General features: G+C 49.6%; 1 protein-coding gene across 1 annotated transcript; it reads left to right on the forward strand.

The window, feature by feature from the left end:
* The first annotated feature begins 7,299 nt into the window (after positions 1 to 7,299).
* Positions 7,300 to 22,610, forward strand: MLEC (malectin). The gene is made up of 5 exons (XM_055404663.2): positions 7,300 to 7,674; positions 13,846 to 14,024; positions 15,002 to 15,178; positions 15,293 to 15,350; positions 17,101 to 22,610. Exons 1-5 carry the CDS (start codon positions 7,470 to 7,472, stop codon positions 17,328 to 17,330), a joined length of 849 nt encoding a protein of 282 aa, XP_055260638.1. The 5' UTR covers positions 7,300 to 7,469; the 3' UTR covers positions 17,331 to 22,610.
* Positions 22,611 to 26,064: the final 3,454 nt, after the last annotated feature.

Consider the following 26,064-nt stretch of genomic DNA (forward strand, 5'->3'; position numbering starts at 1 on the left):
ATATTCCATAAGCTTAAAATAGGCAAGACTTAATTAATAGCGTGCTTTGTTCTTCTGATCCTTATCTGTACAGGAAGACACACCCCTTTTCGGTTTTGTGGGTCAAGGTGAAATTACCCCTGGGGGCTTCCAAACAGCTGCTCCATTTCTACTTTTGAACTCCGAGACCCTTTGGCTTTTCCCTCCCTGGGGTGGAAAGGTTTTTCCCAACTCCTTAGCCTAAGGATTTCACCAAGGCCTTTTCTATTTACTATATCACTAGTCTTACATGTTATAATTATTTCTTCTCATGTGATTAATAGCTACTATGCATTGAAGACCTACTCTGTTAAGGGCTCATAACACTCTTACATGGTAGATCTTATTTCCATTTCACAGATGAGGGAACAGGCCCAAAGAGGAAAAATGACTTTCCCAAGGCTGCACAACTCTAAGTTGTGGAGCTCGGCTTTGAATCTGGGCTCCATGCCCCCACACACCCATGACTAATATTTTACTGACTGCTTAGCTCTGGACTCAAGGGTCTGAAACATGTCCTTTTTATTTTCCTTGTTTAAAACATCTCTTTTTACTTCTTACAGTCCTACAAGGCATGTATAATTATTCTCACCATTTCACAGATGAGGAAACTTTGGCTCAGAGAGGTGAATTCATTTACCCAAAGTCACACGGTAATCAATGGTGGAGCTGTGATTTGCACTGAGTTGTGTCTGATAGGTAGCTTGGAAAAGTAGTAGATTAGAAGCCAAAACCCCCCACAGATTTTGGCTCCTCATTGTGTGGGCAATACATTTAAGCCTTCTGAACTTCATTTCTTATCTGCAAAATGGGGACATTTTGTTTTCCTAACTTCTTGAGGTGGTTGTGAGAATCAAATGTCTGGGAAACAGTGGTTCTTGAGAACTGTTCCCTCAGGGCCTGAGTTTATCCCAGTTTTGGATGGAATTGTGGTAAATTTTGTCTTTGTGAAATTCTCTTCTGAGTTTTCCAACAAAATGCGTATCTCTCTTCCACGAACAGAGGAAAATAATCTATGTCTTTTTTAAAACCATCTCATTCAGTCCTTACAAAGGCCATGAGATGGATGATCTTTTTTGCATTTTAGGAGAGAAGTGATTAGAAAGAAAAGGAGTGACAGAGCTGGGAAGCTGTTGAGAAAGGAAGTGAACCTAGTTCTGTCTGACCATCAAATCTCCATGCACATCACTTCATGGAGGGCAAATTCTCCATTCTGAGAAGGTTCTGGAGGGTTTGGAGTAGTGTTTTTTTTTTAGATAGACTTTATATTTTAGAGCAGTTTTAGGTTTGCAGCAAAGCCAAATGGAAAGCACTTAGAGTTCCCATATTACTCCCCATCCTCACTGCATACACAGTTGTTCTGCTGTCAACATCTCTCACCAGAGTACTCCATTTGTTACAACTGATGAACCTACACTGACATGCCATTATTACCCAAAGTCTGGTTTATACTGAGGCTCCCTCTTTAGTGCTGTATATTCTATGGCTTTAAACAAAAGTATAATGACATGTCCCTGGAGGCGGGCAAGGCAACCCACTCCAGTATTCTTGCCTGGAGAATCCCCTGGACAGAAGGGCCTGGAGCACCACGGTCCACAGGGTCGCAAAGAGTTGGACAGAACTGAAGCGACTTAGCAAACACACACACGCACACACATAATGACATGTGTCCACCATTACAGTATTATACAGAGTAGTTTCGCTGCTGTGACACGACTGAAGCAACTTAGCATGCAGGCATGCATGCAAAAATTCTCTGTCTTTTGCTTATTCATTCCCCCATTCCCTACAATAACCCCCGTAAACCACGGATCTTAGTGTCTCCATGGTTTCGGCATCATACAGTATGTAGCCTTTTCAGATTGGCTTCTTTCACTTCAGTTCAGTTCAGTTCAGTCAGTCGCTCAGTCGTGTCCGACTCTTTGCAACCCCATGAATCACAGCACGCCAGGCCTCCCTGTCCATCACCAACTCCCGGAGTTCACTCAAACTCATGTCCATCAAGTCGGTGATGCCATCCAGCCATCTCACTCTCTGTCGTCCCCTTCTCCTCCTGCCCCCAATCCTTCCCAGCATCTGCATTTCAGGTTCTTCCACATCTTTTCATGGCTTGATAGCTCATTTCTTTTTTAGCACTGAACAATATTAGAATACTGCATTGTTCGGAGGCACCATAGTTTATTCACCCACTCACCTACTGAAGGACAGCTTGGTTGCCTCCACGCTTCATCAGCTATGAACAAAGCTGCTGTCAGCATCTGTGTGCAGGTGTTTGTGCGGCTGTGGGTGTTCACCTCCTTTGGGTAAATAAATACCCAGGAGTCTAATTGCTGAATCTCACAGTAAGAGCATGCTGAGTTTAGTAAGAAGCTGCCAAACTGTTTTCAAAGCGGCTTACCATTCTCACCAGCAGTGAATGAGCACTTCTCCTCTGAAGAGCTGAAGTAGTTTTTGGAGAAAACCAGCCCCAGCTGAAGGGGGCGGGGATGCAGCCACTCTGAGAGTCCTTGTGCTCTGAGATGGGGCTGACCTTCCACAGCAGGCAGGAGACATTGGAAGCTGGAGATAAATGCCTAGGCCCGGTGCCACCAGGGAACTGACACCCTTCTCTGCTTTCCTAGAGCTCACACTCCCTGCCGTGAGGACAGCCAGCCTTGAGAGGAGGTCCAGGGCTATTTGGGGACTCCTAGGTCAGCGACTTTGGATGTAATCCTGCCTTGGAGTTAGGCCCTCCAGTCTGGCTTGGCAGCTGGGACCCTAAACACTTTTGTCTTCCCCCACTACCCCCATCCCAGGGGGCTTCCCTGTGGCTTAGATGGTAAAGAATCTGCCTGCAATGCAGGAGACCTGGGTTTGATCCCTGGGTTGGGAAGATCCCCTGGAGTGGCAAGCCACTCCAGTATTCTTGCCTGGAGAATCCCATGGACAGAAGAGCAGGGCAGGCTACAGTACATGGGGTTGCAAAGAGTTGGATACAACTGAGTCACTAATGCATTCATTCAGTGCCACCCGCAACCCAGCCCTGAGTCCCGCTCATGATAACGCTTCAGCTGCTAAAGCTTAACTGCTCCAACTTCTATCACTACTTGCTCACTAAACTGCCCCTGAATCACACTATCTCAGATGAGACCCACTGTATACGTGCCAGCTTCTTCTTGCAGAAGCGGTGTCTGCCATTTGAAATCTGCTGGCCCCTATCCCTGCAGGCTTGCTTCCTCAGTTATATGAGGAGTGTAGGTATGGGGCTTTCAAATGCTGTAAGAATCTCACAGGGCTTCCCTGGTGGCTCAGTGGTAAAGAATCAGCCTGCCAGTGCTGGATACTCAGGTTTGATCCTTGTGTCAGGAAGATCCCATGGAGGAGGACATGGCAACCCACTCCAGTATTCTTGCCCGGAGACTCCCATGGACAGAGGAGCCTGGCAGGCTACAGTCCATGGAGTCGCAAAAGAGTCAGACATGACTTAGCGATTAAACAACAAGAATCTCATGAGATAAGAAAAGAGAAAGAGCTTGGTGAGTTGAGGGGCCCAATATTTGTTAGGAAATACCCTGTTAAATAGTACCACCAATTTCACCAAAATTGGTTATGGGGTGTCACCTACAGAAGACATGGTCACCCTCAAGGGGCATAGGGCCTTTCAGCAGAAAGGAATTTGAGGAGGCTGCAGCCTCAGTGATTATACTTACCACTCCTGGCATTCCTAAAAAAGCCTGACTCTGGCAACCTTTCACCGGACAGGTGGGAGTACAAATTGCAGAAAGCAAGAACTCAGGGACCCTTTCATTCCAGGATAACAATAGGCTGAGTGCTTGACTTGTGCCAGGCACTACTCTCATCTCTACTCTAAAGTACATCACCTTCTCCTTTTCCTCCTCTGCCCCCTCCTCTTCCTCCTTCATCTTCTTTGGGTATCAGTTTTATTTAAGTATAATTCACATACCAGGCAATTCACCTGTTTAACATGTACAAATCAGTGGTTTAGTACATTCACAGAATTTGTGCAACCATACCACAATCCATTTTAGATATTTTTGTTACCCAAAAGGACACCCCATACCCTTTAGTTATCACACCCTAATCTCCCTACTTCCCTAGCTCCAGGCAACCACTAATCTATTTTCTGTCACTATAGATTTGCCTATTCTGGACATTTTATATAAATGCAGTATTAGATTTTATAGCCTTTCTTTTTTCTGGTTTCTTTCTCTCAGTACAGTGTTTTCAAGGGTCAGCCATGTTGTAGTCTGTACCAATACTTTGTTACTTTTTCTGGCCGAACAGGCTATTGTACAGATATACCACATTTAAAACCCTTTTATTAGTTGATGGGCATCTGGGTTGCTTCCAGTTTTTGGCCATTATGAATAATGCTGCTATGAACATTCATGTACAACTGTTGATGTGAACATGTGTTTTCATTTCTCTTGGGTGAAATGGAGTGAAATTGCTGAGTCAAATGATTGTATTACCTTCTCTAATTCTACATCTACCCTTTGAAGTCGACAGTTGAGGAAACTTGAAACTCAGAGAGGTTGCCTAAGAGCACATGGTGAGTGAATGGTGGAGCAGGACTTGGAATTCAGGCAGTCTAACTCAGATCCCGTGCTTCTCATCCCACCTTCAGGGTCTTAGAACTTCTGTTTTACCTAAGAGGTAGCCTCAACTACAGCATTTGAATCTCAAAAATGGGGCCAGGCCTCTGCAAACTAGGATAGCCCAGCCAGTAATGAACTCTGAAGAGCCTAGTTTTGGGGAGGGGTTTGGGGTGGAGAAAAATCAGGTATCTTGTTCATCAACTGGGGTGACCAAGGATCTAAGGTACTTGAGAGAAGGCTTAAGTTTAGGCTTTCTTTGTGTGTGTGTGGTCAGTCATGTCTGACTCTTCATAACCGCATGGACTGTAGCCCACCAGGCTCCTCTGTCTATGAGATTTCCCAGGCAAGAATGGGAATAACGAATAATGCTGCCATGGAGTGGAGTGGGTTACCATTTTCTTCTACCCAACGGGATCTTCCTGACCCAGGGATCAAACCCCTGTGTCTTGTGTCTCCTGTGTTGGCAGGCGGATTCTTTACCACTGTGCCACCTGGGTCCTCTTCAAAAGTTTAACAGTTTCTAAAAAAAAGAAAAGTTTAATGGTTTTTGTGATAGTTTCTTCTAGACTAGACTGCCTTGAGGATGAAATAAACATGAGTTTCTGGAAGCAGTTTAGTAATGGCCGGCACGTGGGCTTTACAGGCCAGCTGCCCGGGAGGGGGACGTCCCAAGCCCTCTCTGTGCCTGTGTTCCCCCGCTTGCGCCACACCTTGCTCCGTGGGCTCTTTAAGCTCTGACTTGTCAGGTGCCTCCAAAGATGACAGTTTTCAGAGGAAAGTAGGATTAGAAACTCCAGAGTAGGACCCCAGAGGCCTTGGGAGGGGAAACAGTTCCCTGGAAGGAAACAAGTTCATATTCTTGGAAAAGAAGTGGGGGGAAAAATAGGACTGAGAGGATACTTCAGAAATGATCTCTGTGAGAATCTGCTCTTAGGGGCTGAGGAAGCAATTCAGGTGCATTTAAATTTTCTACCTAGCACTTCTCTGGCAGTCCAGTGTTTAAGACTCTGGACTCTTGCCTAGAAAATCCCATGGATGGAGGAGCCTGGTAGGCTGCAGTCCGTGGGGTCGCTAAGGGTCGGACACGACTGAGTGACTTCACTTTCACACATTGGAGAAGGAAATGGCAACCCACTCCAGTGTTCTTGCCTGGAGAATCCCAGGGATGGGGGAGCCTGGTGGGCTTCCGTCTATGGGGTCACACAGAGTCGAACACGACTGAAGTGACTTAGCAGCAGCAGCAGCTCCCATTGCAGGGGCCACAGGTTCCATCCCTGGTCAGGGAACTAAGACCCTGCCGTGTTTCCCGGCAGGCACTCCACCCGCCGGGCCAAAAAAAAAAAATTTCCCCAACTATACTTCACTTTGCTACCTCACTTTGTTCCTTTAGAGTACTCATCATTGTTCTAACTAAATAATTGAGTAAGGACTGTGATTCTCATGTGAGATCCTGAGTGTAGTTTTGTTCACTGATGCCAAAAACTCATTGCCTGGCAGGTAGTAGGCAGCATCGTCAGAAAAAAAATCCAAAAAGCCCAGTTAAATTTCAGTTTTAGATAAGCAATAAATTATTTTTAGTGTATGTTCCATTTATGTGAAATTCAAATTTAACTCTGCTTCCTGTATTTTACCTGCTAAATCTGACAACCCTAGGAGTTGACAACCCTAGGGTCTCGATAAACATTTGTGGAACAAATGGAAAAAGGAGGTTTTGCCTTGACTCCGCCCTAAACTTGTGGTTTGACCGTTTGAGCAACGCTCGGTCCCTCTCTGGGCCTGTTTCTCTGACAGGTGGGAGTTCGGGCGGCGACCACAGCGCAGCGATCGCCAAGGCAAGAGAGCGTGGTGTGAACTGCCAAAGAAAAGGAGGAAGCTAGCGTCATCTCTGCGTGGGGCAGTCTGGACCTCCAGACTGGGTACCGCTCTCAAGTCCTGCCCGGGCCTGGGAAGCCCCAGTCCCGCCCCTCCATAGCTGAGGCCAGCCTGAGGCTGTCGCCATGGAGATACGGGTAGCCTGGAGCCCCTCCCCGCCAGGCCACGCGTTTCCGCTGCGTTGGAGCCTCCTGATTGGACGGCCATCTGGACGCTACCACCAGCCCAGAGCCCGCTAAGGGGTGGGGGCGGGATCTTGTCCTCGTGGGACCCTTGCCCTGAAAACCTGTGCATGTGGCCTTTCTAGGGGAGGATGGGTTCTCTGCCTCGCGTGGGGAAAAAGGCTGGGTATCAGGTCGGAAGCGTGATCATTGCTTCTCCTACTAGAGCTTATGTTCATGCCTCTCCCTGAGAAAGAAAGCGGGGATCGGGAAAGTCGGTAACGCCCCCCTCGAGAGCCTATTCGGCCCCCAAAATCTGGAGCACCGGAAGTGCTGGCGACGTGTCAGTGCGCCCTATCCTAAACCTTCCCCCGCTAGGCCACCTTTCCTAATCAGCTGCGGGATTCCGGGGCCGCCTGGGCGCTGCACCCCTCCACTTCCGCATTGAACCGCCGCTTCAACCGAACTCCCAGCCTCTGCGCGCGCTCCCTCTCATGCCTGATGGTTGGGCCGGCGCCTGAGAGTAGCCACGCCCCTCCCGCTGCTGGCAGCCAGTGGGCGGGCGCCTCCCGGCGGGGTGGTGGGTAATTAATGAGGGCCGGGCGCTGATTGGCTACAGGGTCGTGGCCGGGGGCTGGGCGGTGGGGTAGGTTGTTCCTAAGGTGGGAGGCGGCACCCGTGGCTGAGGAGGCCTGAGAGCGACATGTCCCCGGCGACTGAGGCACAGCGGCCCGTGGCGCTGTTTTTCTGAGTCCGGGGCGGCCTGGCGGCCGGCTGAGGACAAGACTCGGCGGAGGCTGCCCCCGCTGTGAAGGCCGCCATGCTAGGCGCTCGGGCGGTTGAGGGAGCCGCCGTGGCGCTCCTGCGACTGCTGCTGCTGCTGCCGGCGCTCGGCGTGGTCCGCTTGGCGGGGGCCGGGCTGCCCGAGAGCGTGATTTGGGCCGTCAACGCGGGCGGGGAGGCGCATGTGGACGTGCACGGGATCCACTTCCGCAAGGACCCTTTGGAAGGCCGGGTGGGCCGAGGTGAGAGTCCCTCGGCCGAGCCGCGGGATCCCGGGCCTGCCGTGCCGGGCGCAGCGCGCCGAGGGCTGCGGGCCCTGAACCCCTTCCTCGACCCCGGGGCCACGTCTCTGGAGCGAAGTTTCTCTCTACAGTTTCCTCGGGGACCCGATCAGAGCTTAGAGACTGGCACAGGCTCGAAGCAACCAAGAGCCATCGAGGCAGAGAGTTGGCGAGAAGTTATATTTGGACGTCGCATCTTGTATTTTCTTAACCCCTCACCTCCAACCGCGCTGGGAAAGTAAAGTCGGGGGCGGCCTATTGCCACTTCGAGGCCTCACGGGTTTTTCGGTTTTCGCTGTTCCTGGCCTGGTGGTTCTGCTCACCAGTCAGTTTCTGGTAGATTTCTGCCGACCCAGAAATCGGCCACTCTCTTTACCCTCTCTGCAGGAGCGGGGCTTGATTCTTAGCCAGAATGGAAAGGAATCTTCGAAGAGGAAGGGCCAGGAAAGTTTGATGGTAGCCTCCTTCCCCCGCACCCCCTCCTTTTGGAGCGGGGCATATGTGTGCTTAAAAGTAGAAGCGTTAAGGCCCTTCCCAGAGCGTGGTTGTGTCGCCAACCCTACTGCACATGGGGCTGGTGGTGTGTCAGCAGCGTAAGGTCTGAATATTCTGCTGCTTGTGCGGAGAGCCTACCCCTCACTGGTCCTGAGAGGTGCGATTCCAGGTTATGGGAAAATTGCTTTTGGCTTAACTGATTGAGCAACAGCAGTTTTGCCAGAGCTGCACAGTTCTCAGTGTAAGAATTGCTGGGGGAGCTGGTTAAAAATACAAATTCTAGACCTGTAGATTAAACCCAGGTTTCTGCACCTCTGAGGCTTCTGAGGTAGGTCATCTGCAGATCAGTGTTTGGGAAAATCTAGAGTTTGTTTCTTGTGTTCCTAGGATTGGAAAACAGGTTTAAGAAGGAAGTTCCCCGCTTCATGTGTTGGAAGGAGATTTATGCTGTAGGCTGGGTTCAGAGGCTGCCAGCTTGGCAACAGGCCATCTCCAGAAAAGTAGGAAACAGACTTTCTCACTCTTTTTTCCGCGATGCCCAGATTTGGCTCTTGCCTTTCCTAAAAGGTTTAACTTGGTTCTTCCAACCAAGTTAATTGCTCTGGCCTGCCTGGAATTTGTTGTATGGGGGGGGGTAGTTTATTGCCTCCATAGACGTGGGGGTGTTGGGGCACAGAGCAGTTTTCCAAAGCTCCACGTTTGTCTTCAGTTTAGCTCTGGAATTTATTTAGCCCTGGTATGTAGGTCTCAGTAGCCTGGGTTCAGCTGAGTCAGGGCCCTGGTCTTCAGCAGCTGTCACAGCAGCCAAAGGCAGACTTAATAGCAGGAGGTGGTTGTTATCTTCAGCCTGGACCCTTCCTCTTTCTTCATGGGTGTGGGCAGGGCGGAAGAAGCCCTTGAGGAAATTAGAGACCGTTTGTGGACTTCGCCTCTAGAGAGAGCTGTGGTGAGGCCATGTACAGATGGTTCCTTTTCAATTAACAAATACCAGGCTTTTCATAGGTGACCTTATTCTCTTTGGTCCCTAGTGCAGAGGAGGGAGCTAAGACCATACAGTTTTAGTCCCTAGCTACTTTACTTCCCTTATTCAGAAATCCTGGTTTTCATTTGCTGGTACCAGTGGGTTTGGTTTTTTTTTTTTTTTGAGTCTGATCAACAGTCAGCCAGGCTCTCTGTCCTTGGGTTACTGGATCATACTTGCAGTGCCTTTGGAAGAATTTATTGTAGCAGGTAAAAGTGTGCAACTTAACATATTACCAAAGCTCACTTGTTCTGGAATCCTGGCTGGAACCCTGGCACTCTAAATGGAGGTTCCCTGCTCCACGCTGGTAGTCCACTTGGGTATGAATTGCAGCAGTGTTCAGGGCTGAATGAGAGTGGAGGGTGGTTGTCAGCCTTTGGGCTGATGTAGCTTGGGCCAGCCAGTCACGATGTTGCACTTGGAGGGCTCCCGAGAGCAGCATTTTGCTGGCTGTAGGTCTGGGGCTGGGAAGTGATTAGTCTTCTCTCTCAGAAGGCAGCTCTTTAGATTCTTTCTGTGCAGGGGAGTCAGTACCACGAAGGGGAGTGCATCATTTCCCTCTGCCTGCCTTTGGCTGGCTCTATTTGGATAAGGGTGTGCCAAGTATTTGGAGACCCTTGCCCACCCCCACCCGCTGCTATTTACACTAATTTCCATCAGAGCTGAACGTCTTTATTTCTTTTCCACATGCCAGTGATGTTTCCAGCACCCGAGGAAAGTCCATTTTCGTGTTTAAAAAATTCAGGTATTTGTTGCCAAGTTAATCCAGATAAGAGTTTGGCCTGCTTTTGAACTTGCTGTCTCTCTATAGTGTCTTTGTAGCTTGGCATTCTCAGAACTGTGAGTGGCCCAAGGCACCTAGTGGCTTTTGCTTTCAAAGGCACTTCACATTGTGTATTGAATTTCATTTCTGCCTTGAGGATAGCTAGTGCTCACAGAAGATGCTGAGAGCCTGGGAAAGGCTTTTTCAGCCTGTGTGCTTCCGCAGACAGAGGTGCCACAGTGGAGAGCGATTCAGAGGCGCTCTGTGTGGGGTTCTGGCGTGCTCTGCATCCCGGGTTCTTCGTGACTTGCTCTCTGTGGGTTCCTCTTGACTCTGATGGGAAAGTCTTGGTTATTTGGCCTGAGGGCATAGAGGTTGGCTCGGTTTTAGGAAAAAGGCTATTTCTTCTTCATAGAAAGAAGCCCGCTAGTTAATTGTATGGCCTTGATGAATTTGCGTTCCCTCTCTGAACCTTGTTTTCCTTCTTCATAAAACTTGTCATGCTTTAGGAATCAGTGACATGAGTCTGAAAATTCTCCTGTCCAGAGTAGGTTCAAATGTCTGTCTTTTTCTTTGCTTGAAGATCTTTTACACGGAATTACAAGTGGAGCAGAACGTGGCTCTGGAGGGGAAAAAGCTGGCCAGGGGTCTGAGCCCATCGGATTACTAATTCTCTAGACCTAAGGAAGACCGTGCAGGGGCTTCCCTGGTGGCAGTGGTAAGGAATCCGCCTGCTAATGCAGGAGACGCAGGTTCGATGACTGGATCAGGAAGATCCCCTGGAAAAGGAAATGGCAACCTGCCCCGGTATTCTTGCCTGGGAAATCCCATGGACAGAGGAACCTGGTGGGCTACAGTCCACAGGGTTGCAAAAGATTCAGACAGGACTGAGCAACTAAAGAACAACAAAGAAGACTCTTCTCTTCTGGCTGGGGAAGGATTTGGCTTTGGGGAGATAAGAGCTTGAAACATAATGTGAAAGAGACACTGCTACTTCTGATTTGCTTAAGGCCAAGGGATTTGTTTAAAATTCTCTTCCTATACTGCTTCTCTGGTGGCTCAGACGATTAAGAATCTGCCTGCCAGTGCAGAGACCTGGGTTTGATCCCTGGGTTGGGAAGATCCCCTGGAGAACGGAATGCAACCCACTCCAGTGTTCTTGCCTGGAAAATCCCATGGACAGAGGAACCTGGCGGGCTACAGTCTGGGGTCACAAAGAGTTAGACAGGACTGAATGACTAACACTTTCACATACCGCTACATAAGAGGCCAATTTCATTTGCAGGCCCTCCTAGGAGCAGTTCAATGGCAGAGAATTTAGGTAGATGATACCCTGTTTTCCAGATGAAAAAACACCTAGAGACGACAACATGTTCTACATCATATAGTAGGTAGCAGAGCCAGAATTCAAATCCAGGCCCATCTTCCCCTCAAACCTGGACTGAGTTTTTCAAGTAGCCTGGTGACTCCATTGTCTAGAGCTAAGAAGCTGTGGACAGAGTGTGGACACTCTGGCTGCCTTCCACCTTTGGTTAACTGTCTGACCTCTGTCGGGCTAACTCGAAATTTTAATTCCAGCTGCCATTGTATGCTCCCTGTGTCCATGAAGGCATAAAGGCTCGGAAGGGAAGTTGCTATTGTCTCTCTTGAGGTTTGGGCCAATTCAGCCTTACATGTGGCAGATTTTGTGGGAAAGCTTTTAAAGGTAACTCCAAGGTTGATGAGTAGTTTTTTGCTCACACAGCTGAGTTTTCTTAGCTGTGACACTGTGACTGCCACAGATTACGTTACTGTCAGTTTCTCACTTTTTCCATGCCAGAAGGGGGGAAATAGATTCTCCACACATGCATAACATTTTCTGTCTCCGAAAAGCAAATCGAGTGACCATTCCAAATTTGTAAGGATCATGGTCCTTATGAAAGAGGGAGATTCTTAGAACTCAGTTGGAAGAGGATTGGCAGTTTTTTCATCTTTATAGGTTTGTGGTCTGAGCCTGAGGGATGGATCTGGGGCAGTTGGCAGCACATCCATTGTAGAGCTACTCGGCACCCCCCACCCCTTTGATTTTTCGAGGAGAAATAGGAAGAAAAAATGTCTGGAGACAAAAGTGCAATGAGTTTCCTGTTCATTGTCTCATCAGTCCATCTGATCTGGCTGCTCTTCACTTACAGGAACTGTTAACAGTTCTGTTTATTTTTCTGGAAGGCTTGACCTCAGCCACTGGATCTTCTAGTTACTCTTCTACCTCCCGGGGAGATAAAAGATCCTGTCTCTTGGAGTCTCAGAAGATAAAGCTGCCGGGGTGACCGCTCTCAAACATTGCCCTGAGGATCCAGGTGCCAGATGTCTTCAGAACCACTGTGTGAAATTGGAAGGTGGTCTTGACAGCTTAGCTCCAAGACTCCTCCTCCCAGGTGGAGGAGAGACTAGGCCTGTGTTCCAAAGTCACTGCCAAGTCTGTGGTTTGGAGAGTAGATGGAGAGAGATCTGGAAGGCACAGCTATTCAGCTCTGGGCCCTGAGTATGGAATCATAGTTGAGGAAGGACCCGGTTTAGTTTGTTGTGTGGGAGAAAGAAAAACATACACAGAGTCATCTCCTCGTAAGATTGAGAGCAGGCTGAGGGCAGTAGAGGATTTTGGCTCTTCTGAGACCCACCCACAAGTGAAAACTTTTTATTTTTACTCTGCCTTCTTCCTCTGTTTAAAATGGGAAAGGTGGCTCAGTAGTAAAGAATCAGCCCTCCAGTGGAGAAGCAGGTTCAATCCCTGGTTTGGGAAGATCCTCTGGAAGAGGAATTGGCAACACACTCCAGTATTCTTACCTGGACAGAGGAGCCTGGCGGGCTAGAGTCCGTGGGGTCGCAAAGAGTCAGACACGACTGAGTGACTGAGCACACACATGCACGCATTCCTCATCTGTCTGAAATGGGGAAGGTGGCTCCTTCTGGACCTGGGAATCTGTGGCGAGAGGTGCGATGGACCGTGGACCATTTTCCTTCCCTGCTAGGATGGCTCTGACCCTGTGGAGAGGAGCGTGTGACTTCACTACGCTGCGGGCACCTCCTTTGTTGCCATTTGTTCAGTGGATCACACTGAGCGTGCCCAGGACGATGTTAGGTGCTGGGGATACAGCGGGAATCTTTTTACTTCTTTCAGGTTGTCTGGGGGAATGTTCGAGACCACGGGTGAGGTTGAGTTCTGTGAGTCTGTGGGAAGTAAGGTGTTAGACCCAGAGGAAATTAGAGAGCATCACATCCTCTTTTTAATGACCTTGTTGCTTTTGACCAGCCCTGGAACTTTTTGAATGAAAACGTTGTAAAAAGCAACGAAAGCTGGTTTCTTATTTGCAGTAAAGACAATGAAGAATGACTTTCCTAACAGATATCCTGTTTTTTTACTTAGACTGAGCTCTTCCAAATGAGAGGGAAAAAAATTCTTTGAACTTAATCATCTTGCAGTGTTCCTGGCCATCCCTCTGCTTTTACGAGGTTTTTCTGAAGCCCAGCAGCTGCAGGGCAGTGCTTTGTTGTAATAATGAGTTAGACTTGTTCCCTTCCCATCACTCTGGATATAACTGGGGAAAAGTCAGTTTCATGAATGTTTGAAAGTTTTGCTGCGAGGGTGATGGGAGCTTGTTGGGGTGATTCCTCTGTTGGTTTCTTTCATTTTACTCTTCCTTGGTAACAGCCACCTACCTGACTCCTGCCTTTGTGGCTGGTCTCTTTGGAGCCAGGTGCAGTGGGGGAGGGTTATTAGCTTTGCCCAGGGAAACGCCCCTGGCCATTCTGGGGTCTCCGGCTCTGCTTTTGTGTTGGGCCTCTGATGTGGTTTCTGTTGTGTCTTTTGTCCCAGCCTCTGACTATGGCATGAAGCTGCCAATCCTGCGTTCCAACCCGGAGGACCAGATCCTGTATCAGACAGAGCGGTACAACGAGGAGACCTTTGGCTACGAAGTGCCCATCAAGGAGGAGGGGGACTATGTGCTGGTGCTGAAGTTTGCCGAGGTCTACTTTGCGCAGTCCCAGCAGAAGGTGAGGAGGCTCAGGCCCCCGCTTGGCCAGTGGGACCTCACCACTCTGGGAGAAAGCTCCTAGAGAATGTAGGTGCTTAGGAGAGAGGAACAGTTGAGGTTTGAGGAGAAGCTGGGTTTTCTTTTTTAAGGTCACACCACGCGGCTTGTGGGATCTCAGCTCCCTGACCAAGGACTGAACCCCAGTGAAAGCCCAGAATCCTAACCTGTAGGCCACCAAAAAGCTGGCTTCCTCTTGCCCAGCTGTGTCCCATTACTACGAGGCTGCATGTGCCTTGGGATGACAGAAGAACCTGATGCTGGGAAAGATTGAAGGCAGGAGGAGAAGGGGACAACAGAAGATGAGATGGTTGGATGGCATCACTGATATGATGGACGTGAATTTGAGCAAACTCCGGAAGTTGGTGATGGACAGGGAAGCCTGGCGTGCTGCAGTCCATGGGGTTGCAGAGTGACTGAACTGAAAAAAGGCAATGCCAGAATCCTAGGTCTTAGCAATTAACTAATCTTCATAAGGTCCTCCTGGTTATAACCTCTCCCTTCTTGGTTGTCCACACCTTCTTGTTTTTTGCCGTGATATTTTCCTGTCCCTTCTGACTTTCCTTCTTTCCACCTTGAGTTTTTTGTTTGCACTTTGTTCCCAGTTAGCAACCTTGCCGGTGAAGGAATGTGCTTTTGGTTTGGCTCAGGTAAAGGTCTGTAGCCACCCTGAAGTCTGTCCAGCCCTGCCTGTCATTCCTTAAATTACTTTTGAACTTGAAGCCCAGGCAGGTGCCTAATGTCCAACTTTTGAAGGAGTGTGAAGCAGATCGGTTTTTGTTTGTTTGTTTTGGCTGTGTCGAGTGGCATGGAGAATGTACCCTACCAGGGATCGAACCTGCAACCTGTATGTTAGAAGCACAGAGCCTTAACCACTGGACCCCCAGGGAAGTCTGAAGCAGGTGGTTTTGACACTGTCTCCTTGGCTTGTCTTGGCAGGTGTTTGACGTGCGGTTGAACGGCCACGTGGTGGTGAAGGACCTGGATATCTTTGATCGCGTAGGGCACAGTACTGCCCACGATGAGATCATCCCAATGAGCATCCGGAAGGGGAAGCTGAGTGTCCAGGGCGAGGTGTCCACCTTCACGGGCAAACTCTATATTGAGTTTGTCAAGGTAACGCTCCTCCTCTGCCCCTTGCAGCTGAGGACGAGCTCAAAAGGATGGATGCCGGGCAGGGGGAAGCTGTTTGCTGCTGTGTGGGGGTGACCGCTGTTTCCCTTACTTTAGGGATACTATGACAACCCCAAAGTCTGCGCACTCTACATCATGGCTGGGACAGTGGATGGTAAGTTGTGTTTCTGGTCTGCTTTTTTTTTAATTGTTTTTGGCGGTGCTGGCTCTTTGTTGCGGTGCAGGCTTTTCTCTAGTTGCGGCAAGCGGAGGCTCCTCTCTAGTTGTGGTGTGCAGGCTCCTCACTGTGGTGGCTGCTCTTCTGTGGAGCACAGTCTCAGGCACTCAGGCTTCAGTAGTTGCGGCCCAGGTGGGCTCAGTAGCTGTGGCTCCTGGGCTCTAGGGCACAGGCTCAGTAGTTGTGGCGCAGGGGCTTAGTTGTTTCCCAGCACGTGGGATCTTCCCGGACCAGGGATCGAACCCATGTCTCCTGCATCGGCAGGTAGATTCTCTACACTGAGCCACCTGGGAAGCTCCTCTGATCTGCTTTTTGATGTGGGCTGAAGGATATGATTGACAGAACCGCCAGGGGGTGATTTAGCTGATCACTGTTTTGAAAACACTAACACTTAAAGCCATAATATGAGGAACCCGGAGTTCGGTGGCCTGGGCTGAAGTGTAGCAAGCACAGTGCTAGCCCTAAGCTTTGCAGCAGGGTCTGTGTTCAGATCTTCCTGTCACCATTTAATCAGTGAATTGGTTTTAGACAAAAATCCTTTTCACTGCTCTGTAAATTGGGACTGGGTGTGCCCTGACCCTTGTAGTCATTTGGAATTGCCTAAACCTCACCCTTATTCTGTTTCTTTGACATCTATGAATGAGGTGTGGGGCGGGTAGGTAGAAAGAAGAAAAAGGCAGAGGAAGGGCCCTGAGTGTTTGTTTTCTAAGAGCACAGTGTCACTGGGCTGCGCTGAGCAGAAGTTCACTTAATGTCTCCTTGTTCCTGGGATCCAGCCCAAAAGTACATCTGTTTCTCGGGGTTGAAGGTCCTGGCTGCCAGCTTTCCCAGGCTGGTTTTTGTAGAGAAGGCGTCTGTCTCAGTGACTTTGCTCCCCCATCCCACCTCCATGCCTTTCCCCACCTCATCTGGAGGCAAATCCCAGAGGATGTCTTACTCCCAGACTGATGGGTAAACAGAATCCCTTGGGAGGGGACAGAGGGGGAGGGTGTGCGGAGAACCCAGAACTCTGTGGATCAGCTTTTCCTCGGTGGCTGTGTGCATCCGAAGGGAATGTGGGGTCGGAGGAGGGAGGAGGAGAGATTTGAAACGGTTCAGTTCGGGGTGTTGGGTCACTGCCCTCATCCAGTCTGCTTCTCTCCAGGCTCTGGAGAAGTTGGACAGGGAAGGGAGACAGGGAGTCTCTCAGGGTGCAAGACTTCTACTCCATCTTCGTTAAACCTCAGAAAGACCCATGTTTGCAGTAATCTGCTCTACGGAGAAGGCAATGGCAAGCCACTCCAGTACTCTTGCTTGGAAAATCCCATGGATGGAGGAGCCTGGTGGGCTGCAGTCCGTGGGGTCGCTAAGGGTCGGACACGACTGAGCGACTTCACTTTCACTTTTCCCTTTCCACTTTTACACATTGGAGAAGGAAATGGCAACCCACTCCAGTGTTCTTGCCTGGAGAATCCCAGGGATGGGGGAGCCTGGTGGGCTGCCGTCTGTGGGGTCACACAGAGTCGGACACGACTGAAGTGACTTAGCAGCAGCAGCAGCAGCTCTTCTCTAGGCTGGGAACTATGGCTGCTCCTTCCTGTGGATCCTGCTTTAGGTCATAGGGTCTCTTGTGGCTCATTTACTTCCCTTAAGGGCCTCATTTAAATGCTGTGAGTCTTACTTAAAAGGTGTTCTTGTTCTCGGTCAGATGTACCAAAGCTGCAGCCTCACCCAGGACTGGAAAAGAAAGAGGAGGAGGAGGAGGAAGAAGAGTACGATGAAGGATCTAATCTCAAGCGGCAGACCAACAAGAACCGAGTGCAGTCGGGCCCCCGCACGCCCAACCCCTACGCCTCGGACAACAGCAGCCTCATGTTCCCCATTCTGGTGGCCTTCGGAGTCTTCATTCCAACCCTCTTCTGCCTCTGCCGGTTGTGAGAACTGATCACCATCCTGAACAGGTGGAGGGGTGTGGGAAAGAAACGGAATGTGCTGGTTTGGGTTTCTGTGTTTTTTACAGTGATTAACAAAAACAAATGAGAAAACACACACACACACACAATTAAAGGAGATGAAAAGAGGCAGAGTGACTAGAGAGCAGCCCTCATCCACCACCTGGTCCCAGACCTGCTCTAGTCCTCGTCCTCTCCCTGGGGCAGCCCCCAGCCATCTCTTTCCTCTCTAGGGTACATAGGGTAAACTGGATCCCACCTGGCCAAGCGTCTTCGGCCAGTGGAAGGGACTCTGAACTCAGAGCTGACTTGGTTCCTTTCTTTAGGTTAGAAATTAACAGCAGGGAAATACGATCTTACTCCAGAAGACCAGCGCTGGGAGTTGGGTATGTTCTGAAGTGACGTCCAGAGAAGTTTTCAGACATCCAAGTGGGTGTGTGGTCTGTGTGTGTGTGTGTGAAGGTGTATAATTTGTATGATAAGACAAAAACGGAAGGGGGATTCAAAAGAAGAAAAGTCGATACTTCCTTATACGGAAGCCTGTCTGGTTTTAGCCCAGTGATGGTTCCACCTTAAGTGTTTGAGCTTTGTCATCGCTTGTCTCCCTGACACGTGCCAGTTAGAGGACTGTCTGGTATCCAAGACAATTCGTTTCTATCAGGTCCTCGAGTTGCCTGTGACTTCAGCAGATCATTTTGATTTCAGTGCCTGTGGGGACTTGGTTTCCTCTCTCTCTCTTTTTTTTCTGAACCTGGCTCATTTGGAAATCTCTTCTCGCTCTCTCTCAACCATCCTGCTAAGTTATTGCCAAGAAGGGAAGGAGACATTGGGGATCTGGAGTTCCCTCTGCTTGAATGTCTTCTCCTCCACCACCTCACCTTACTGGTACCTCCCTCCCTGGATCTCTGAGCCAGCAGCCAGGAGGACCTGACCGAGCAGCTCTTTTACTGGCCCCTTTGTAGGGGCTCGCTGCCAGGGAATACAGAGGCTTTCCAGCCTGCAGCCACAGAACACTTGACCTTAAAAGTCTCTTCTGGTCTTTGGATTGGAAAAGGCTTACGTTAGCATAACTTAAGAGCAACCTCAGAGACCTGAGCCCTACTAAGTGACTGACCACTCTTGAGAGTATCTAGTATCCGACATTCATTGATTCCCTCGTCGTCCTATGACACGGTTCAGCCAGTTTTGGTTTAAGGCTAGAGCTGCCCCAAGGAGCTAGACTGATTGTATCTGGCCCAGTGACGCCTCTCACTGACCTTAAGAGTGCGCCCTTATGACCTTTCATTTTCCTGTCCAGGTCGCTGCCAAGTTCTTGGTTTGATGGGGCAGGAAGGTTACCAGGCAGCCCTAGTCCTGGCAGCCCCGGATATGTCTGTCTTGAACTCCCTGCGAAAATTTTCTGTGGGAAGTGAGGCTCCCCTGCTGCCCTCCTTTCTGATCCCTATCATCCTTTTCCCTGTTAGGGAAACAGTGAGCCAAGACCCAGCCAAGCTACAAGGAGTTGTGTGGATGGAGAGCCGCAGGATGAGCCACTGCTGGGGCTGGAACAGCAGACTCTCAGGCCAGGCCCATCTTTAGAACCTGTTGAATTTTGAGTTTGTCTTTTTGTTTCTGGTTTCCAAGAGCTCTGCATATTTGAACTGCTTGTTTTGGGACAAAGGAAGTAGCCCCTGGGCTCCCGTCCTGGGTTGTGGGTTCTGACCGAAGTTACTCCAGGTCTGCCTGTTAGTCCTTCAAGAAAGTCAAAGCCCTTCATTTCAGCTGTGACTTAGACGTCCGTCCTCAGGCAGAGTCAGGCAGCCGGGTGGCTGCGGCGTAAAGCTATAACTAGAGGCGCACTCGGAGTGCTTCACAAAGCCTCCTGCGTTTCTGGAGGACGTCCTGAAGCCTCTGTCCTGGGGACCACCTGCCTGGGGCAGTGGGCATCCTGATGGTCACTCGGGCTTCTGACGGTGGCTTGGATTCCCGTCCCATCGCTGCTTTCCTGAGGCCACTGCCCACAGGGTAAAGAGGATGCGGGAGGGCTTGCCGCTGCCATCTTGCCTTGTCCATTTGTTTGCTGGGTCTCTCCGAGGGAGGAGGGCTCCCCGCCTCCTCACCTCAACCCTTCCCTCCAGTGACTCAGAGTCTCAGAAGGAAACCCTGACTCCTGGGGCCATTTCCTCACGGTACTGTAAGCCAAGCAGCCTCGCTTCTGCCTCTGTTTCCCAGCCCACCCTTTCCCTGAGCTCAGGGACAGGGATGGGCGCTTTCCTCTTTGGTCGTGTCTGAAAGGAAGGAACAGCTTTCTGTGGCTCATAAAAGCTAAAGGGGAAGTGAGGAAACAGGAAGAAGTATGGCGGGGGCGGGGGCCAAGCCCACCCAGCTCTCAGAGCCGCCCAGGGCTGGTCACGGTTGGGCTTGGGATGCTGAACTTGAAAGCTTTTTGGTTTGTTGTTTTTTTTTTGCTCCTTCAAGATGTTATAGGTACATGAAGTTTGGGTTAAAAGGGGTGGGAATGGGGTACTGTTTATTTTTATTTTTTGTATTGTGTGTGTCAAGAGTTACTCTCGTTTTATCCTTTGCTCTTTGCACTGTTTGTCCCCGTGTCTATGTCTTGAGCTGGTGCTAGGGCTGAGAGTCTGTGCTGTAGGGGAGTTGCTGGCTGGGGTTGGGGAGGTGAGAAGTCAGACCTGTTAGGGGTGGGAAAGGAGAGGCCTCGACTCTTCTCTACGGGATCCATGCCCTGTCTGAGCTTCTGAGATCCTCCTCAGCCCAGCTGGCCAAAGCCAAGAGCAGATGCTAACTGAGATGACATTCCTAGTGCCAGAAGTGTGGCTCAGGTCCAGTTTCCAGTTGGACCAGGCACAGATGTCTGTGGGAGGTGGGCTGAGTCTGCAGTGTCGCCCTGATTGGGGTCAGGGACCAGCTGGCCTCCAATCAACGCCGATGGGAACATCATGCCAGGAAACAACCTGTGGGACCCATGTACCGTAAACCAAATATGTTGTTCTGGGTTGGGTCGGGGGGGAAACAGAAAAAACCTGTATGATCGAGAAGCTGCTCAGTGTTTCCCTTGCGTTCCGGTGACTTGAAAGATGGTTCTCTCTGTTTCAGTGGTGTTAGACTCGCAGGAGGACCACAGGGCCTGCAGGCCCATCTGTCGCTTGGAGAGTGTGATCTTGTTTTCCTGTTCCCACCGTTTGTCTAAGAGATACTGGCGCAAAATTGGAGGATCATATTAGACGTCACTTAGGCTTTGAAGAGACGGGGTAAAGTTTCAGTTAAGTTAACCGCCCCCTTTCTGTGCCTGGGGACTGTTTAATCCAGTTTTAGAATCATGTTGTGACTTCTTTTCTTTTTGGAGAAGCTTCTGTTTTAAGGAATTTCTTGCCCTTCACATCCTGCTTCTGCCCTCTCCTGGGAAGGCCTGGCCGTGGCTTCTAGGATCTGAGTTGAACTTCAAAAAGCAGCAGCAGTATTTTCCCTTTCCTAGCACTTATGCTCCTTTGCCTAGAAATGGGCTTACCTTGGGAAGCCCAGGGGGAGAATCAGCAGGTTCTCCACCCTCCCTGGGGGTTGGGGAAGGACCCACCTGGTCAGCACAGTGCCTTTTCCTCTCCTGCTCTGAGCCAGGATGGGTGTTCCCACGAGATTCAGGTCCGGGCAGGGGGTCTCACTGTTCCCGCCGTGGGGCTGCCTCCCCGTCCCTTCCCTCCCTTCCCCTTCGCTGGCCGGCTCTGACCTAGTCCAAGTGTCTTCTTGCCTCGGGGAGCCTTAATGGCATCAGATGGCAACATATAATGCTGTCCTCCACGCCTCTCCAAAAAAACTTAGAGCAGGTTAGCTTTCCAGAATGAGAGACTAATGAGAGATACTCCTGTGTCACAAAAACAAGGTGGTAAGCTTAGGGCCTCCTCCTGCTGTGACCCCGGGGGAGGGAGCCTAGGGATGGTGCAGAAGTAGAACCCGGGATCCGTTCAGAAACCAGAGAAGGAATCTGCTCCTCTTCTGTGGGAAGAGACGATTAGGGATGAAAGAGCTCTAAGAAAATTGCAAAGAAGCCTTAACGTTCAAGCTTCAGAGAGATTGGAGTCATTTCTCCCTTTCAGTCCAAGCTAGGGCTCCTTCTGTGTTTAGCCCTCTCCTGGGGCAAGAGGGCTAGATTTTCTCGTTTTGTTACAAGGCTGGGTTGGCACCAGTGGGCCCACTGCCCGGCAAGGGTAGTTTCTTCTCTGTTACGTGGGGGGCTTGCTGCCGATCTGGTGTGTCCTTGCCTAGCAGCCTTTGGCTAGCTGGCTTTCAGCTGCCAGACCATTTGGATAAGGGCAGGCAATTTGGGGCCTGCTGGGTTGGCAGGGAAAGAGCAAGATGGGTCTCTTGGGACGGGTTCCCCGCTCCTGCCCCCCAGAAGTATAAAAACAAGGAGCAGGATGGTGCTGGCAGCCAGGGAAACAGTAGTGCCTGTTGGAGTTGGCAGAGGGGCCCTTGGCACCTCTTGCATCCAGGCAGTCTTGTGAGATGGGGGCACGCAGCACCAGGAAAAGCAGGACTCCATTCTCACCTCTGTTTTGAGCTTCGGGCCTTTATTTCAGTACGAGGAAAAACGACAACAATCTGAAGTGCGCTTTCCAGCCTTTCAAAGGACAACTGTCAGGAAAGGATGGCTGCGTTGCCAGGTGGGAGAGGGCAGTTGGCAAGGCGAGGCGGGAGGGCAGACCTAGGAGTGAGACACCCCTGACTCCTCTCTTCCCTGGTGCGTTGTGATCCGGGGAATGAAAAGAAATTGGACCCTGGATCAGTCAGTCCCCTCTGAGGATTTTGCTTCCCCCAAGCTCTCCCACGCTTGGACCAGCTGTCCCTTCAGAGCTCAGGGCAGCCTCTTCAACTGTCATCTGCCTAAGCTGGGCTTGTCAGGACACCAGCCTGCCCCTCCTGGTCGTCGATTCTGTACCAAGCGCTGGAGCCACAGTGTCCGGTTCATGGTAGCCCCCGTAGCTCCTATTCTAGAAGCCCATCCTCTCCCTGCGGAGGCCAAACCTGCTCTGTCTGTAGCCACAACACGCATTTACAGTGACACAGCGGGGTGTGACTGAGGAGCTTTGAACCTGGCTGGCCCGGGAAAGCTGCCGGGGTACACAGAGCTGTCTTTCCTTCCGGGCTGTCTCCATCTGTCCCTACCCCTCCCATGTCCCCACCCAACTCCCACCAAAAAGTGGAAAAAAAAAAATCAGGATGTTTTTCACTGTCCATTGCTTTGTGTTTTAATAAACAATTTGCAGTGACACTCAGTGTTGGAATTGAGTTTGAACTTGATCACAAAGAAGTGAGGTGGAGACCCAGGGGTTCTCTTGGCTGCAAAGGGTTCTCCTGTGATATGTCAGGGAGCTTTCTTTTCTCTTCACCAGGATGTTTGGCTAAGGGAACGAAGTTTTGTAAAATGCCGCTGGGCCTTTTCAACTGGCAGCAGCTCACTCAAGGACAAATAAAGAGTTATTTTGTTTTGTTTCCACTTTCATTGGAACACCAGGCCGGGACTCTCACTTCCAAGACACACTGAGCCCGTTGCTGCCTCCCCTCCGGTTTTCCCCTCAGCTTCCACAGTAACCGATGGACAGACTCAGCCACGAGACGGTTTTCTCTGCTTTCTCCTCTTCTGGTGTGCTGTCAGTGTTGACAAGCTCAGAAACACGAAGCTCAAAAAACTTCAGACATTTACCCCAGACTAGTCAGTAAATGGTCAAGCCAGGATTCAAACCCAGTCTGTCTGGCTGCAAAGCCCATGATCTTGTTAAGGCTATAGGAATAATCATTACAGATACCTTTGTCTGAGCCTTTGAAATGGGCCTGGAAGAAGGCCCAGCACTTCAGCAAACGTTGATCTGTTTAATCTTTAACAAACGAGTTGGTGTTCACCTTTAAGAGGTGAAGTGACTTGCAGGTCACAAAGCCGGCAAAAGGCAGGGCTGAGGTTTTACACCAGGACTCTCACTCTTGACCATGACTCTGGCCTTCCATAACCCCCCTGATGCCATGTTCTGTGTTTCTCCAAGCAGGACCCGAGGCTGCTGGTGTGGGGAGAGGGAGGGAGAGCGTGGCCTGCCTCCCCTCAGTTATCCCTTAAAGGGCAGAATTCAGCGCTCGGCTCCAAGAATGAAACCACTGTTGATGGAGTCTGTTCTCAGGGCTCAAATAAGCCAGGAGGCCCACAGAGCCTCATTCTTAGCTTGAGCCCACCCATAACTAGACTTCTTGACTAATTTAGACTTGGCTGTTACTATTTCAAGTAGCTTCGCGTGAGCTGCCAAATGGGGAAGAGACCTGAAGAAGCCCTACTCTAGGGACTCACAGGGAGGGAAATTGTCTGACAGAAGGTCTTAGGCCAAGTGCTGGGGGTTGGGTTAAACCACTCTTGGGTCCAGATCTTAATCTCGCTAAGGAAATCAGGCTCCCGGTTGGCTGGAGCCAATGTGTCGGACCTTTCTCCATACTTAGTACCCCACGCCCCTTTACCGCCCCCATAGAGGAAGAAAGAAAGAGTTTTTCCAACATTTACTGGAATGCCTGTTGCCATAGCAATGGTGAGAGGTCAAGGCAGAACAGAAGCGATGCACGGAGGTCTGGAGCAGGCGGGCCTCTGCTCTCTAGCAACCGGAAATGGTAGGTACCTCACCGCGGTTAATTGGCCCAAGAGTCTTAGTTTTGTTTGTTGTTAACCACTTATATTAGTGAAAAACAAACCCACTTGTTTTTTGGCTTGGGCCTTAAGACTCCTTCTCCTGGGTTTTCTTTTTTTTTGGCCCTGAGGCACGTGGGATCTTAGTTCCCTGACCAGGGTTTGAACCTGAGCCCCCTGCCTTGGAAGTGCCAAGTCTTAACCACTGGATCGCCAGGGAAGCCCCTCTCCTGGGTTTTCTCATGGCTTCTACTTGACCTCCCATCTGCTTAAATGTTGGTCCCCAGCGCTTCTCGTTTCTGTGCTGACTTGACTGCTCTTTCAGTCATTGCACTGCACTCTCCCATCCAGCTCATGGCTTCTCCCTGCCCAGGGTGCCAGCCTTCAGCAGAAGGGTTGTGGGGAAAGTGGGCACTTAGATGTATTGCCATAGCGACTGTTCATGAGACACTCTCCCTGGCACCAGCAGAGTGCTTTTCGTTGCTGTTTTCATCTCCTGTCAACCCCAGGAAAGACCAGTCACTGGCCTGATGTGTAAATAAGAAAACAAAGGCTCAGAGGGCATACGTGACCTACCCTGTGTTCTTTTAACATCATGATGTATTACTTTTTTTTTTGAGATGGGGTTTTATTTTATCATTAAAATTTTTTTATTTTTTAAATTATGAAAGTATGATAAAACATTCACAGGAAACTTGGAAAATACAGAACAAGGTTACATATAGTTCTATATATTACAGTTATCTTTTTAAGTAGATAAATTTAAGATTTTTAGTTGGTGTTTCAATATCAAACTCTAAAAAATGAGTAGAATGAATATACAGAGAAGTAGAAGGATATAGTAGACTTGAAAAGCACTATGAACCAGTTCCACGTAACTGAGATTTTATACGGTATTCAAGTTCCTATAGACTGTAAACCAGGATACACTGGAACATATCCAGGGACATAAAACATGATGTACTATTTTTAAGAAGGAACCTTTTGAGGGTAGATAACTGAGGAAGCTGGGTGTTGGTTACACAGAGGTTTATTATATTATTATTTTCTCTGAGAAAGAAACGTAACCTTTGAAGGCTTAGTGATACAAAGTGCAAAAGTACATTTAAAAATTTTATATGGGGTACAGGATGTGAAAAAGATGCATCTGTCTCAGCCCTACCTCTTTAATCCCTAGAGGATAATACAAGTGTATTATGTTTGGTGTATATCTTCCATTTTATATGTATTTATATATATTGATATGTACATACACAGTCCATGGAGTCACAAACAGACACGACTGAAGTGACTGAGCATGCATGCATACACATATTTACATATGTATTTATTTTGCACATGTGCAAATGTGCCTTTAGAATTCCATTAAGGAATTATTGAAAACAGTATATGCAAACAGTACACGGTTAAGACTCCTTAGTTCCACTGCAGGGACTGCAGGTTCGATCCCTGGTTGGGAAACTAAGATCCTGTGTGCCATGTGGTACAGCCAAAACCAAAACCAAAATCAATATATGCACTTAAAATGTTGAAATTTCTGCCCTCAAGAAGACTACACGAATGTCCGCCCACCAGTCCTGTGCTGTATGACTTTGGAATATACCACAAATCTTTTTTGGAAGCAGGTGGGATAAAAGTAATAATAAATGAATACTTTAAAAAAAAAAAAAAGAGCCCTCAGCCGGGGAGAGAAGTGACTTGGGTACTAGGGAAATTACTAGCTCTCAGTTTCCCAGACCACAAGGCCCGCCTGCAGTCCCAGCCACGACCCGCTGACTCAATGGATGCCACCTCAGGAAGGCAGCAGGAAGGAGGACTGAACTTCCCTGTCTCAGCAGAAAAAAGCCCTGTGATGTCCTGCTTACCTTGGCTGCACCAGCTCTGGGCCCCACCTGCCTGGCAACTCTGACACTGTCCTGGAAAACAGCCACTGTCACACCTCTCACAGGGAAGAAACTAAACCAGCTGAAGGAGAGAGACCTGAAGAGTTGGGGCGAAAGGGAGGTCAGCCTCTCCACTCACAGGGGCTGTTGTTTAATGCAATAAATCTCTGTTTTCTTTTTTT

This window comes from Moschus berezovskii, chromosome 19 (assembly GCF_049115385.1).
Source record: "Moschus berezovskii isolate FMDL1 chromosome 19, NW_MosBer_1.0, whole genome shotgun sequence".
NCBI lineage: Eukaryota > Metazoa > Chordata > Mammalia > Artiodactyla > Moschidae > Moschus > Moschus berezovskii.